This window comes from Pteropus alecto, unplaced genomic scaffold, assembly GCF_000325575.1.
Source record: "Pteropus alecto unplaced genomic scaffold, ASM32557v1 scaffold226, whole genome shotgun sequence".
NCBI classification, from domain to species: Eukaryota; Metazoa; Chordata; class Mammalia; order Chiroptera; family Pteropodidae; genus Pteropus; species Pteropus alecto.
Genome location: NW_006440132.1, coordinates 6,240,507 through 6,253,366, shown reverse-complemented (window position 1 = coordinate 6,253,366; position 12,860 = coordinate 6,240,507). Strand labels below are relative to the sequence as shown.

General features: G+C 50.0%; 2 protein-coding genes across 13 annotated transcripts in view; both read right to left on the bottom strand.

Moving 5' to 3' along the window:
* Positions 1-8,187, bottom strand: part of AKNA (AT-hook transcription factor) — a 52,600-nt gene extending 44,413 nt beyond the window's left edge. Inside the window, exons 1-3 of one of the 5 annotated variants that reach the window (XM_015593368.2) lie at positions 8,145-8,187; positions 5,974-6,037; positions 278-446 (exon numbers count right to left, since the gene is read on the bottom strand). The gene's annotated coding sequence lies outside the window, so the exon portion shown is untranslated. The remainder of the gene's footprint in view (positions 1-277; positions 447-5,973; positions 6,038-8,144) is intronic. The other 4 variants (XM_015593371.2, XM_025050441.1, XM_025050442.1 and 1 more) reach the window with 4 other exon arrangements.
* Positions 8,188-11,726: 3,539 nt separating this feature from the next.
* The window catches only part of WHRN (whirlin), an 80,382-nt gene continuing 79,248 nt past the window's right edge, over positions 11,727-12,860 (bottom strand). For all 8 annotated transcript variants that reach the window (XM_015593402.2, XM_015593405.2, XM_015593403.2 and 5 more), the window contains one exon: positions 11,727-12,625. In XM_015593402.2, the coding sequence (XP_015448888.1) occupies positions 12,443-12,625 (183 nt within the window). In that variant the 3' untranslated portion in view covers positions 11,727-12,442. The remainder of the gene's footprint in view (positions 12,626-12,860) is intronic.

Genomic DNA, 12,860 nt, shown 5'->3' with positions numbered 1-12,860 from the left:
AGAGAGAGAGAGAGAGGTCGACAGTGAGAAAGGAAGGAAGGAAGGAAGGAAGGAAGGAAGGGAAGGAAGGAAGGAAGGAAGGAAAGAAAGAAAGAAAGAAAGAAAGAAAGAAAGAAAGAAAGAAAGAAAGAAAGAAAGAAAGAAAGAAAGAAAGAAAGAAAGAGAAAAAAATTGGCCCCTGTATTGTCCAAAAAACCCTCCGGGTAATTCTGATAAGCAGCCAGGTTTGGAACAAGTGGTATAGGAGAAAAAAATGAATCTTAGAGTCAATGCAGACCTGGGCTCCAATCCCAGCCCCACTTCTTGCTAGCTCTGTGACCTTTGAACCTTCACCTCTCTAGGCCTCAGTTTCTTCATCTGTAAAACAGAGATAAGAGGAGTAGCCACCCAACAGGGCTGCTGCCAAGATCCACTGAGGTAACGCCTGCAAAGTACAGAGCCAGCGCCTGGAACACAAATGAATGAATGAATGAATGAATGGACTTTCCCAAGGTCAGCTTGTGAGTATCTGGCAAAGCCAGGGCTAGAACCAGGTGCTTTCATCCCAGTAATCTCCTCACCCTTCCAACCCCTTCCCTGCCTTTGACCCAAGTCTGGATGATGGGGCTCTAACTGCAGCCCCTAGCCTAACGTGGAGCACAGCCAGACTCCAATGAGGCCCCTCCTTGCCAGCTCTGGTGACCATGTGGGCCATTGTGCGAGAGGCGGGCTCCCCCGACACCCTGTCACTCACTCACTCTCCCTCCCTGATCATTAACCCAGGCAGCACTGCCATCAATGCCAGGTGGCTGCTACTGCCAGGCACGCCCCATGGCCCCTAGATAACCCCAAGCCCATCTTCGGGGCAGCCACCCAACATCAAGGAAAACAGCCTCCGTGTACTCTGTTTCAAATCCTTGTCATCCTCAAGCCTTACCAACCTTCCTCCCTGCCTCTGCTCCTGCGGTGACCCTCCTGGCACACAACTTCCACACACAGGCCAAATTCTACTTAACCAAAGCAACATGCCCCAAACTGAGCTCGTTATAGCGCCCCTTCCTAACCTACCCTCCCTAGTTTGGCCCATCTTTTACCCAGGTGCACAAGCCAGAACTGACTGTCCTCCTGGACATTTCCCTCTTCCTTACATCCCATAACCCATCCCTCACCAACTTCTGTTGAGTTTATATCCTAATCTCACCAGAATCTGTCCCATCTCTGTCCCATCCCCACATGGCCTCCTGCAACGGCATCTCCTGGTCAGCTCTCCATCCCTGCAATCCATTCTCCATACTGTACCAGAGGGATCTTTCCAAAACAGAAGCATCCAAACACGGCCACTCTGAGCTAAAAACACTCCGAGAAAGGAGATTACCATTGCTCTGAGAAAGAAGATGAAACCCCATAGCCTGGCCGCTGCTCTGGCCTCTTCCATCCTCACCCTCCCTCAGGGGCCCCTGCAACACAAGGCTCCTTGCTGTTCCTGGGACAAATGTGCCGTGCTCCCCATCATCACCCAACCCCACTTCTCCCTGTTATCTTCCAGACAACCAATAGATCTCAGCCCCATGTGCCCTCTGCAGGGACTGGCCACTTGGAATTAAACGCTAGGTCTGCCTCTCTGGCAACTGGGAGCTCTGTGAAGTACTCCGCATTACATCCCTAGTGCCCAGCACAGGCGCTGACACAGTGATACAAGATGAATGAGCAGATGCACAGTGATACAAGATGAATGAGCTACCGAGCCTAGCTGGTCACCCGAGCCTGGCTTGTGGCCCTCAACCCAGTGAGGCTGATGTGACATCTCATTTCACAGGTGGGTAAACAGAGGCCCAGAGAGTCTGAGCCATTGGCCCATGATCACAAAGCTGATGAGTGATGATAGAGATTCAAACACACAAAGACCCAACTCTTATTGACCATGCTTGGTGGTTTCATTGTTGCAGCCACCAGAGATAATAACCTGGGAAGAAGAAAATCGGAGTGGAACTTATTACCAACTAATTGCAATTCATTAAGCCTATGTTCTGACTTTATAACGAGGTTCTGGTACTGCACAGGGCCTTTCAGTTTTCTAACATGCTTTTTCATCCTTCATATAACTAGATGCTGAAGAATAGCCTTGGGAAGTGGGCAGGACAGGAGTGTGATTGCATTGCATAGGTGAGGAAACTGAGGCCCAGAAATGGGGAAGAGATTAGTTCCTGGTCACCCAACAAAAACAAAAAATAAACAAAAATACCCTTCAGCCCCGACTGCCAAGACTTGAGTACTTTTCACCAGAAGCATGCCTACATATGGCTGTGTCTGTGTGACCCTGCCAGATCTTACCACAGCCTTTGGCCATTTGTTCCCTCCAGCCCCTGGGTCATAATGCTCTAACACCACAGTGGCCATTTTCACCCACATTCCCACTGCCCACCCACTCAGCCATCCCTCCCTCCCAGCCTTAATCATTCTTGAGCCCTAACTAAGTGCCTGGCACATTAACCTGGAAGGTGAGTCTGTGGTTCTTCTATCCTTCCGGTGCAGCCCAGGACTGGGATGGGCATCGCTTGCTGATGTGATGAGCCCTGGATAGTCAGTAACTTCTTCATGGGATGTCCTGAGGCCCAGGGAGCACAATGGGACCCCCAAGCTTCTCAGCCACTCTGAGGAAAACTAGGGGCTGGAAACTTTAGGGAACCAAAGACTGTTATTCTGTCCTTGACCCCCTCCTTAAGCTCCCGAAATCTCCCTTCCTTGGGAAAGAAATGAAAAACTACCCCAAGGTCACTAGGGGCTGGAAACTTTAGGGAACCAAAGACTGTTATTCTGTCCTTGACCCCTCCTTAAGCTCCCGAAATCTCCCTTCCTTGGGAAAGAAATGAAAAACTACCCCAAGGTCACCCACTCCTTCATGCCCAGATTGATAAATTTACCCCTGTAGTTAAAATCCACAGGGAGTCTGGGGCTGAGCAGAGGCAGGTGAGGATTTCAGGAGTGGATCAAGAAGAATTGATGAAAGCCTTGCTTGGAAGGTGGTGACCCAAGTTCCAGCCTGAGTGACATTGGACAAGTGCTTTACTCTTTCTTAGCCTTGGAACTTCAGAGTTTAATGAGATTATCCCTGAAGTTATCAGAAATGATCTTCTAAGCACTAAATTTGCTGGGTTCTTTGATTCCGCTTGCCCACACAGGCAGCAACACCATGCTGATAGGAGGCTACAGGGCACAGGGGTTTAGGGCACAGGAGCTTTGTGGGTAGTCGGAGACCTCCAGGTTCTCTCTTGAAAGCTGTGTGGTCTTGGGCAAGTCGCTTAACCTCTCTGAATGCCAGATTCCTTCTGTAATATGGGGGTAATACTGACTTTACAGGATCCTTGGGATGATAAATGAGACCACGTGCTTAAAGTCCTGGCCCAGGACCCAGCTGGCACAGAGCTCACACATAAAAGACTTTGGTCATTACTGTGAAACGCCCAGATGGCCGGCTCCCTGCAGGACTGAGTTTAATCTTCCTGGCTCGAGCTTTGGGTCCTACGCACGAAAAGGAAAAGCCAGCCTTCCCAAGTGGAGAGAAATGCTGCCATCTCCCTGTGACCCTCTCCCTGAGGCTCCCAAACAGTTCCAGTGGTCACTGACCCACCCAGCTAGAAACTGTCCCCACCCTGAATACTTAAGGAGAGGAGGAAATGAGCCTTTCTCAGCCAACTGAAACACGGGTTATAAGGAGGGCGTGGCCACATCAAGGAAAATACACACACGTAGGACATACACATGCTTCTAAATGCATGCTCCGTGAGAAGAGTGAAACACAAAGTGTGCGTGTGCCAGGAATGCACTGCTAACAGCGAAACTTTACGGGGTACCTATTACATAAAGGCATTTCCCTGGATTAGGATCTCATTATTTAACTTTCATACCAATCCAAAGAGGTAAGGATTATTATGCCCATTTCACAGGAGGGGAAGCTGGGTTTGAACCAAGCTGTCTGAATCAAGACAGTGTAATTTTAATGACTTTGCAACTGAATCTGGCAGTAAGTAAAAAGGTTGAAAACAACCTCGGTGTCCAATAATAGGTGATCACTGAAATAAATTATGATATTTCTGCTCAAAGAAATATTATGCAGCTATTAGCAGTCATACTGTAGAAGAACAGGAAGTGATATAAAAATGTGATATGTTAACTGCACAGTAAAATGTGGAGGAAGGGAAGGGAGGAAGAGAGGGAAAAAGGAAAAAAGAGAAAGAGATGCTCCAAAACGTTTATAATAATTATTATTAAGTAGTAAGACTATGGCAAGTTTACTTTTTTCCTTATGTGTATCTTCTAAAAATAACAGTTGCTTTAAAAATAAGAGTAAAATGAGCATTTACTAGTCTTAAAAACAAAAGTCACCACCACATACAAGTGTAGTGCTTCATTCTGATGAGACCTGGGCCATAGCCTCCTTGGTCCCCGCACCACCTCCAGGTGGGAAGAGTGGCTGGGCTCTTTGAGGCCCTTTGCAGCTCTGACATTCTGTGACATTTCGTAACTCCCATCCCACACCTTCTCTCTTCCTCTTTTTAAACTCTGACACTATGTGCTCTTTCCCGCACGTATAGCCACTAGGCAACGAGTAGGAATATGCGAAAATCACAAAAAGAAAAGGAAGCAACCCTAGCCTTAGCCACTCAACATTTTAGGGCATGGCATGTGCTGTTGGATTGGATCCTCATAACCAGGCATTTAACAGATAAGGAAAGGCACAGAGAGGTTATACAACTTGCCCCAAATCACACAGCACATTAGAGACAGAGTTGGATGTGCACCCACAAGTAAAGTGTTGCCCTCCAAGTGAACCTCTGACTTAGCAGGGCTGAGTGCAGCCTCCTTGACACTGAGGACCTTCCTGGTCCTTGGTCCTTGGCTGTGGTCTCAAGATTCTAAGAGACTGACAGCAGAGCATCCCACTTTAGCCTAGAATAGGCTCAGTCTCGGGGAAGGGTCTGGGGAAGGAGAATGCTGGCAAGGGTCTAGAGGCCAGTGCTGGACAACCCTTGAGGGTATGGGGCGGGGAAGGGGGGGTCTCTTGACACAATCGAGGTGGAGTTTGCCTGGCTCTTCGCAAGCAAGATCAGCGCCAAGATGGGACTGTAGGCTGGAATGGAGGAGGGACCAAAGAATTAAAAATGCAAAGGTCTGGGGGGAAAATGGCCTGGATCCAGATCTGGTAGCTCGGACCTTAGATATGTTTCCAAACCTCCCTGATATCTTCATCTACAGTCTTAGCGTAACACTTTCCTCAGGGGTGTATGTGTGGAGTGATGAGACAATATGTGTGCAGCTTAGCACACAGGAGGTGCTCAGAAAACACAGAAGGGGTACTATTGGTCTCCTCCAGGCTCCCCTGGTCAACCTGTGCCTCTTCCCAGTCGCCCTGCCCTTGACTCATCCTCCAATCCCTTTGCCGGATAAATCTTCTTAGAGCATCATTCTGGTCAAGCCTTTCCCTGCTTAAAGACCATGATAGCTGCTGTGACTTTCAGATTAAAGACCAGACATTTTGGCCTGGAATTCAGGTTCATACTACCTGTTCCCAGGTCAGAGGGCTGCTACACTGCCCAGCTCACAGCACAGACGAGGAGCCTCATCCATAAAGGTTTCCTTCCCAAATCCCACACTTTGGGGAGCTGCAGTGGGGCGCGGGTGTTCTGGCCTGGCTCCCTTGGAACTTCCTGCATGGCCAGGAAACTTCAACTCCTGGCTGCCATGCAGAGTAAGACTGGCATTCCATCCCCCTCGACACCCTTCACTTGCTGCTTTCTTTAAAAAAAATTAAAAAAAATAAAAAACAGAAAAGGCCCTGATTTGTGGCATTTACTGATTTCCATAATGCAAATACCCTTATTATGGCCAATTTCAAGCTAATAACATATCACTGAGCACAGCACTGGGAAGAGATGAGCACAATAGACTCTTACCAGATGACACACACCTGCAACATCCAAAGTAAGGACCACTAACCTCAGAGAAGAGCTGTGTGAGCTCAGGTGAATGACTTAACTTCTCTGAACCTCAGCCTTCTCATCTGTAAAATAAGAACAACAATTGCACTAGCCGCATGGCAACGATGTGAACACTAAGTGATAGAATCTAGGTGATCAACAATGTATTGAACAACTACTATGTTTAGGGTTCTGCACTGGGCACTGGAGGGCGACTGGTAACAAGATAGACAAGGGCTCCTGCCTTTCCAGACCCCACTCCTTGCAGTAAAACCCTTGGTACGGTGGCTAGAATATAGCTCTCAATAATCATTAGCTATTATTACCAATGGTACTATTGTCGTTATTCCTTCCTTTCCCTGAGCTTGTTTCCTCATCTCCAGACTGAGAATGTGAGCTGCACAAAATTCTCTATGATGCCAGCTAACTTGAGTCTTAAAGCAACACTGAAGTAGGCATTACCATTCCCATTTTATATATGGGAAAACTGAGGCGCTAAGAACTGAAGCCGGACTGGGGATTTGAACCAAAATCTTCTAACTCCTGGTCTCCAGATTTGTCCCACCTCCTGTGACTGAGAAAACATAAAAAGGCCCTGGAATTCAGCTGGTGGTTCAGCTGGATGCTTTAAAATTACATTCTCTCCCCACCTCCATGGGGGTAAATTGAAATGTCATTGGCCTGCATTAGTTTCCAAAATACCCTCTCAGTGTGACAGCTTCAATGTCTGGACCATTCCTAGGCTCTCTGGAAACCCCAACCCTGGCACCCCTGGAGGACAATGCAGGCTGGTGGGAGCTGATGAAATTTCCTTGTAAGAAACAACCTAAATCACATGTTTCAAATTCAAATCGCTTGACTTTGGGAGGCAAAGGCCCCATGTGGGTACATGCTCCCTCTTATAGAACTGAGACAGTTACTGGAAGGAAATAAACCCTAATAGTCCCCAAAATACCACGGGGAGCCATCCTCCCACTGGTAAGTAAGCCAGACTTAGGCCCTCTCAAATAGATGGGCAGAAATTCTATTTTCTTGACAAAACAAAACCAACAGCTAAAAAATAAAACTCACCGACTCTAGAGGAGGTGCCAGGAAAATTCTCTTGGGAAGTCCCTGTAAGTATCTAACCTCAGTCCTTCATGCTTCAGTTTCAGCCATTTTTTTTTTTCTCATTCTGTTCTAGAGGACAGGAACAATGTCTCTTTTCACTGCAGCCTATCTCAGCTTCTCTTCTTAGCTCCAAAATAGCCCGTTTGTTATCAGCAACTTTCGTTTCCAACTTTCTCACTCAGAAGCAGAAGCTTTTGAAACATAGGCAATCATCCGCTCCAACCTGTCATTTCTTTCAACAAAAGCCCGGAAAAGGAGTCTCATCCAAGGCCGCACAAAAAGCATACTCTGTCAATGCCAGCTCCATCACACTAGGGAGAGGCCAGCTCTGCACCTGCCCTGCTGTGTGTCTTTGGACAAGCCGCGCCCCCTTTCTGGGCTTCAGTCTCCGCGTCTGTGTAACCAGAGGGGCTGGCCTTAAATCTGCCGTCCGTTCCAGTTCCTACCACTGTCGGAGATGCTCACCCCCATGCTGGCCCTTGCTCTACTTCCCTCCCCACTGCCAAAAAGAGGAAAAGAAACTTGCGTTAGGTGTCCGGGGAGAGTGCGCAGCTCCGAGTTGTCAGGGTGCGCGGGTTGTTGCCTGGCGAGCAAACCTCACACAAATCCCAAGACAGAAAAGTCCCTCCTCCCCGGTAACCACAGCTACCCGGCCACACCTCCAGCCCAAACACAGCCCAAGGCCCCGCCAAGGACCACCCCCGGATTCCCTCGGGACCTTTCCCATCTCGGCGACCGGACCTAGCCTGAGGGAGTGAGAAAAAGCCAACGCCCCCATTGTGCGGAGGTGGAGACCGAGGCCGGAGGCTGTGGACTGCAGAACCTCGCCGCGGGCTGAGTGTGGACTCGGACGCGATCACCAGTCCAGGACTCCCTCTCATTCCCGGAGCAGCGATCCTTCTCCTTCGCTTGCGCGTGGGGTTTCCACGTGGGAGAGACCGAGAGCAGCACAGTCCCTGTGGATCTCGGCCCATTGGCGCAGTCCACCCTCCCTCCCCATTACCGGGACAGAGAAACTGAGACCAAGCGAGGAGCCGGAACCCGCCCCAGACCCACCGTGAGCCCCTCCCCAGGTCTCACCTGCTGGCCGCTGCCGCGCGGGGTGGTTTCCTGGAGTTGAGCGGCAAACAAAGGCCTCCAATCCGGGCGCGGGGCGGGGCAGTGACTTTTTGCATAATCCCTGAGGCCGGCCTCTGATGGGCGAGGTGCGGCCCCAGGAGGCGGGGCCTCAGAACCTCCACCAATCGCACAGAGGCGGCCGCCCGCGGCCCGCCCCCAGAGACTCCCGCGTAGCTCCAGCACGGAAAATCTCAAATCTGGGAGTTTGCGTGTCCCTATTGGAACCCGTCCGACCGCTGGCGCGAGACTGAAGCCCGGAGTTAACACGTTTATGGAAGGTCGCAGTGAAGAAGAAAACCACAAACTTTCACAGGGGTTTGAAACGGACTGCTTCATAACAGTAGTAATAATACTGTACTAAAAACTCTTCTTGAGCACTTATGTGTCAGACACTGTTGTAATCTCTTACTGTGCCCGATCCCCTCCTATGAGGTAGGTAGGTATTATCATTATCCCCAAGGATATTCTAGTCTAAACCACCCTTAAGCAAGCAGGGAAACCCAGTCTTGGAGAGAAACAAGAACTCGCCTAACGTCCTTCAGTGAATATAGGACAGAAATAATCTATTGTCCCCTGAAAGTGGACGTTGAAGGATGGCGGTGTAAGGTGTCCAATTGGCCTAAGTTCTCGCCCCAGTTCTGCCACTGGCTGCCACTGAGCTTCAGGCAAATGTGATTCATAACTCCCACCTCACGGGGTTGCTGAGGGGAGTAAATAAACAGCACCCCGCCTATAAGAAATAAACCAATGGCACGAATTTAAAGAGTTCCTCGAAGAATTCTATTTCTTAGTGGGGATAAATAGACACTGAAACAGAAAGCGACTTTCTCAAAGACCTGCATCTAGCCCTGTGGCAGCCCAGTTCTTTCCTCTTGGCAGAAATCTCTTCCCAGTTCCCCAGGTTGCCAGTGACTTCCGTACACACATCTCTAATGGTAATCACAGTAGCGGCTTCTATTCACTAAAGGCCCACTCTGTCCCAGGGACATTTTAGCTAACTCTTACAATAACTCGCAAGTTAGGTTAGTATTATGTTCCCCATTTAGAGGTGTGGAAACTGAGGCTCAGAGAGATTGACTTGCCCAGGATTACACAGGCAAGAAGTGGTGGAAGTCAGGTTGAATTTGATCCCAGGATTCAGACACAGGTGTGGACTCTTTGAGCTGTGACTTGTTCTCTGTCCTTTATTCCCCACACTGGGCTACTCCAACCCCTTTCCCGTTTTCTCCCAAGCAGAGGGGGCTCCAGGTGATCTCAAGGCCAACTCAGCACTTGCTTGGGCAGGCCCTGGCTTAAGCCAAAATCTCGCTCCTTTCCTGCCTTCATCTAGCAGCAGACCCTGAGACTCTCTTGCCGCACCTCCCCCTCCAGGTCTAGCATCATGAGTAAAGACATTAAGGCTATAGATACATGTGTCCAGGTAGACATCTGGCCTCTCCCCCTCCCAATATTCAAAGCTGCCTTAGGCAGTGTATTGGGTCCCTTCGAAAGACAACAGGACACATGATTGTCCTGGGGCTTCATGTTGTGGATCTCAGGCAGCAATGGGTCCAAATTTGTCCTCTACCACTCACTAGCAATGTGACTTTGGGCAAGCAACTTGACCTTCCTAAGCCCACTTGCAAAGGAAATTTTTTTTTTAGGTTTAAAATTCTACAGCCCCAGAGTCAAGTCCAGGAATTTCAGAAGCAACAGTTCCAGAAACTCATTCTTATCTTACCTTTTTCAGAGTACAAACTGGGGACTGTGAGGAGCAGCTGCTGGGGGCTCTCTGTCTCCTGGGCAGATTAGAGGGGCTCTTTCTTTGTTCATTATCATCCTGACTGCAAATTACCTCTTTGGGGCTGACTCTGAGGCTGGCGCCATGGTCCACACCCAGCATCCCAAGCTCCATCAGAGGCAAGTAGCAGTATCTCAATGTATTAGTTTCCTGTGGCTCCTGTAACAAATTACCACCAGTTCATGGCTTAAAACACTAGTTTGTTCTCTTACCAGAAGTCATAGGTCCAAAATTAGTTTCACCGGGCTAACGTCCAGGTGTCAGCAGGACACGTTCCTTTAGTGGGCTCTGAGGGAGAATTCATTTCCTTGACTTTTTCAGCTTCTAGTGGCCACCTGTATTTCTGGGCTCATCGTCCCTTCCTCCATCTTCGAAGCACATCGCTCCAATCTCTACTTCCATCATCGCAACACCTTTTCTTCTTCTGTGTCAAATCTCCCTCTCCCTTTTACAAGGACCCTTGTAATAATATTGGACTGGCCCAGATAATCCAGGAAACCTCCCCATCTAAATGCTTGAATCATACCTGCAAAATCCCTTTGCCATATAAGGTAACATTCACCCGTTCCAGGAATTTGGATACCTTTGGGGGCCATTATTCAGCCTACCACACCCATTTTCCAGATGGGGAACTTGGGCTCAGAAAGGTGATATCACTTCCCCTTGACCGCATAGGATTTGGAGTTTGATGCCAGGAGATCTAGGGCTTGACAAAGCACTCCTGCTGTCAGGTAAGGGTTCATCCTGCAGGAGTATTAGAACTGGGGAGGGGCATATGAGTGCTCTTGGAAGAGCTGGAGCCTTTAGGGATACTGGCTGCTTCAGGGGTCAAGTGGAATCCAGGGTTCTGGCCTCAGGGGACCTCCTTGTCTTGGGGCGGGGAGGACAGGGGCAGCTAAGAGCAGAATCTGGTGTAGTAGGTCTGTGGAATCAAGTGCCCCTAATCCACTTCTGGTAGACGCCTGGACACAAGGCTAGACCAAACAGGGCTTCTCAAACTCTTCTTGCCCCAGAGGAACCCTGGGGATGAAGGGAATGGGCACTGGGGATCAGAACATTTCTTGCCACCCTCCTCTCCAAGACCCCCTCCATGTATTTTTTGCTTTTAACACCCACTGCCTTTGACTCCTGGAACAGTGTGGCCTGCACAGCAAGAGGGTGGAAAGTGGCTGGGATTATTGCCTCTCCTCTCTCCCCAAGGCCTCATCCGAATACTGACAGAATGAAAGCCCTGTTCCCTGGCCCTGAGTGGGGACAACTCTGGGCTTAACTTACACATCCCCTGTGGGATCAGGCAGCAGCCATCCTCCCAGGACTACACCTGAAATCCCACCCTGCTTGGCTTCTTTCCCTTCCCCTCCTGACCTCCCACTTCTTTACTGCCTCCTCCCCTTCTTTAATGAATCACTTGCATACAGATCCTCATCTCTGAGTCAGTTTATGGGACCTGCCCTAAGGTGAGCCGCCTCTCTGTATCTTAAAACACCCACATACATCGTGCATTCTGCCCCACGACATACCAATGTCTTTTAATCCAAAAGTATTATCTGTAAATAACCTTCAGGTAGGATGTTCCAAGATGTGGGTGTGGTTCAAGTGCCCTTGTACACCCCGTGGGTCCCAGATTGAGCCATGGGGGTCATGGAGAAAGGGTGATGATGTGTGGTGCTCTGGATGCCTCCATCTGTTCTACCCGCCCCTCTTACCACATCAGACGATCAAGACCCCAGCCACACAGGCAGGCCACACAACACGCTGGACCCTAACATTGTTCGTATCTCTTTATTGAAAAATTAAAGTCATAAGCTCTGTATATAAATACACTGACGTCGTTGGTCACCTGCAAGGCCTCTGGGATAGGCTAGGGGTACAGTGGGAAGCTGGGATCCTGGGGGCCCCAGGGGTGTGGAAAGGAAAATAAATAATAAATACCATGGGAAACAAGGAGCTAGAAGGAATGGAGGTGTGAATGAGGGTGGGTGCTTAATGCTTATTTGTGGCACTAAAGGTCCTGCAAAATGCCCCCTTGGCTGGGGGCCATGTCCGTGAATTCTCATGCGACCTTACTCCAGGTAAAGGCCCAGGCATCTCAGGATAGGCTAGGCCCTAGCTGGCTGGAAGGCAGCTGTGCCCCCTAACCAACCTAGAGTAACAGGCCCTGGCAGGCCTCAGGAGAATGTGTTGAGACAGAGGTGCTGCTCCGCCCTTCCCCGTCTTTTTCCCCCTTCCTGAAACCCATGCTTGTATTGAGTGCCTGCTGTGTACCAGGCATGGCACCAGACCCTGACCTGACCTTCTGTTTGCCTCACCTGGCTCCTTCTCCCAGTTCTGGTCCAGCGGGCTGGGAAGAAGTGGGGGATGTCTTCCTGTTACCCTGGCCATGCAGCCCCGGCCCCTCAAGGAGCTTAACAGTGCAAGGAGGGAGGAGGGACCAGGGCCAGGAGACGGGCAGCAGTGGGAGGCCCTCAGGCCTCGGGCCCTAGAGCATCACATTGAACTCGGTGACCAGAAAGTCGATGTAGTCACGTTCCTTGGTCTTGAAGGCCTCTGCAATGATGCGCGCAGCTTCCCGATGCTCCTTGCCCCGAAGCGTCAGTCCATTCACTTCCAGGATCACGTGGCCCACCTTGAGCTGCCCACAGTTGTGGGCTGAGCCTCCTCGCTGCAGGGGCGAGACACAGGGCAGGGGCACATGGGGACATCTGAGGTCTAAGCTGAGCAGGCCTGACACTGTGAACCAGCAGCTACAATCTGGGTGTCCACTGCCCTGGGTAGGAAAACTGAGGCTCAGTGAGCGCAAAGGTGGTATGAGCCTGGGTCTGCGCTTAGGTCCTGGCTCACCTCGAGGGGTGGCAAAGCCCTGGGGATGCTGAGAAAGGTACTTTCAGGGGTAGGGA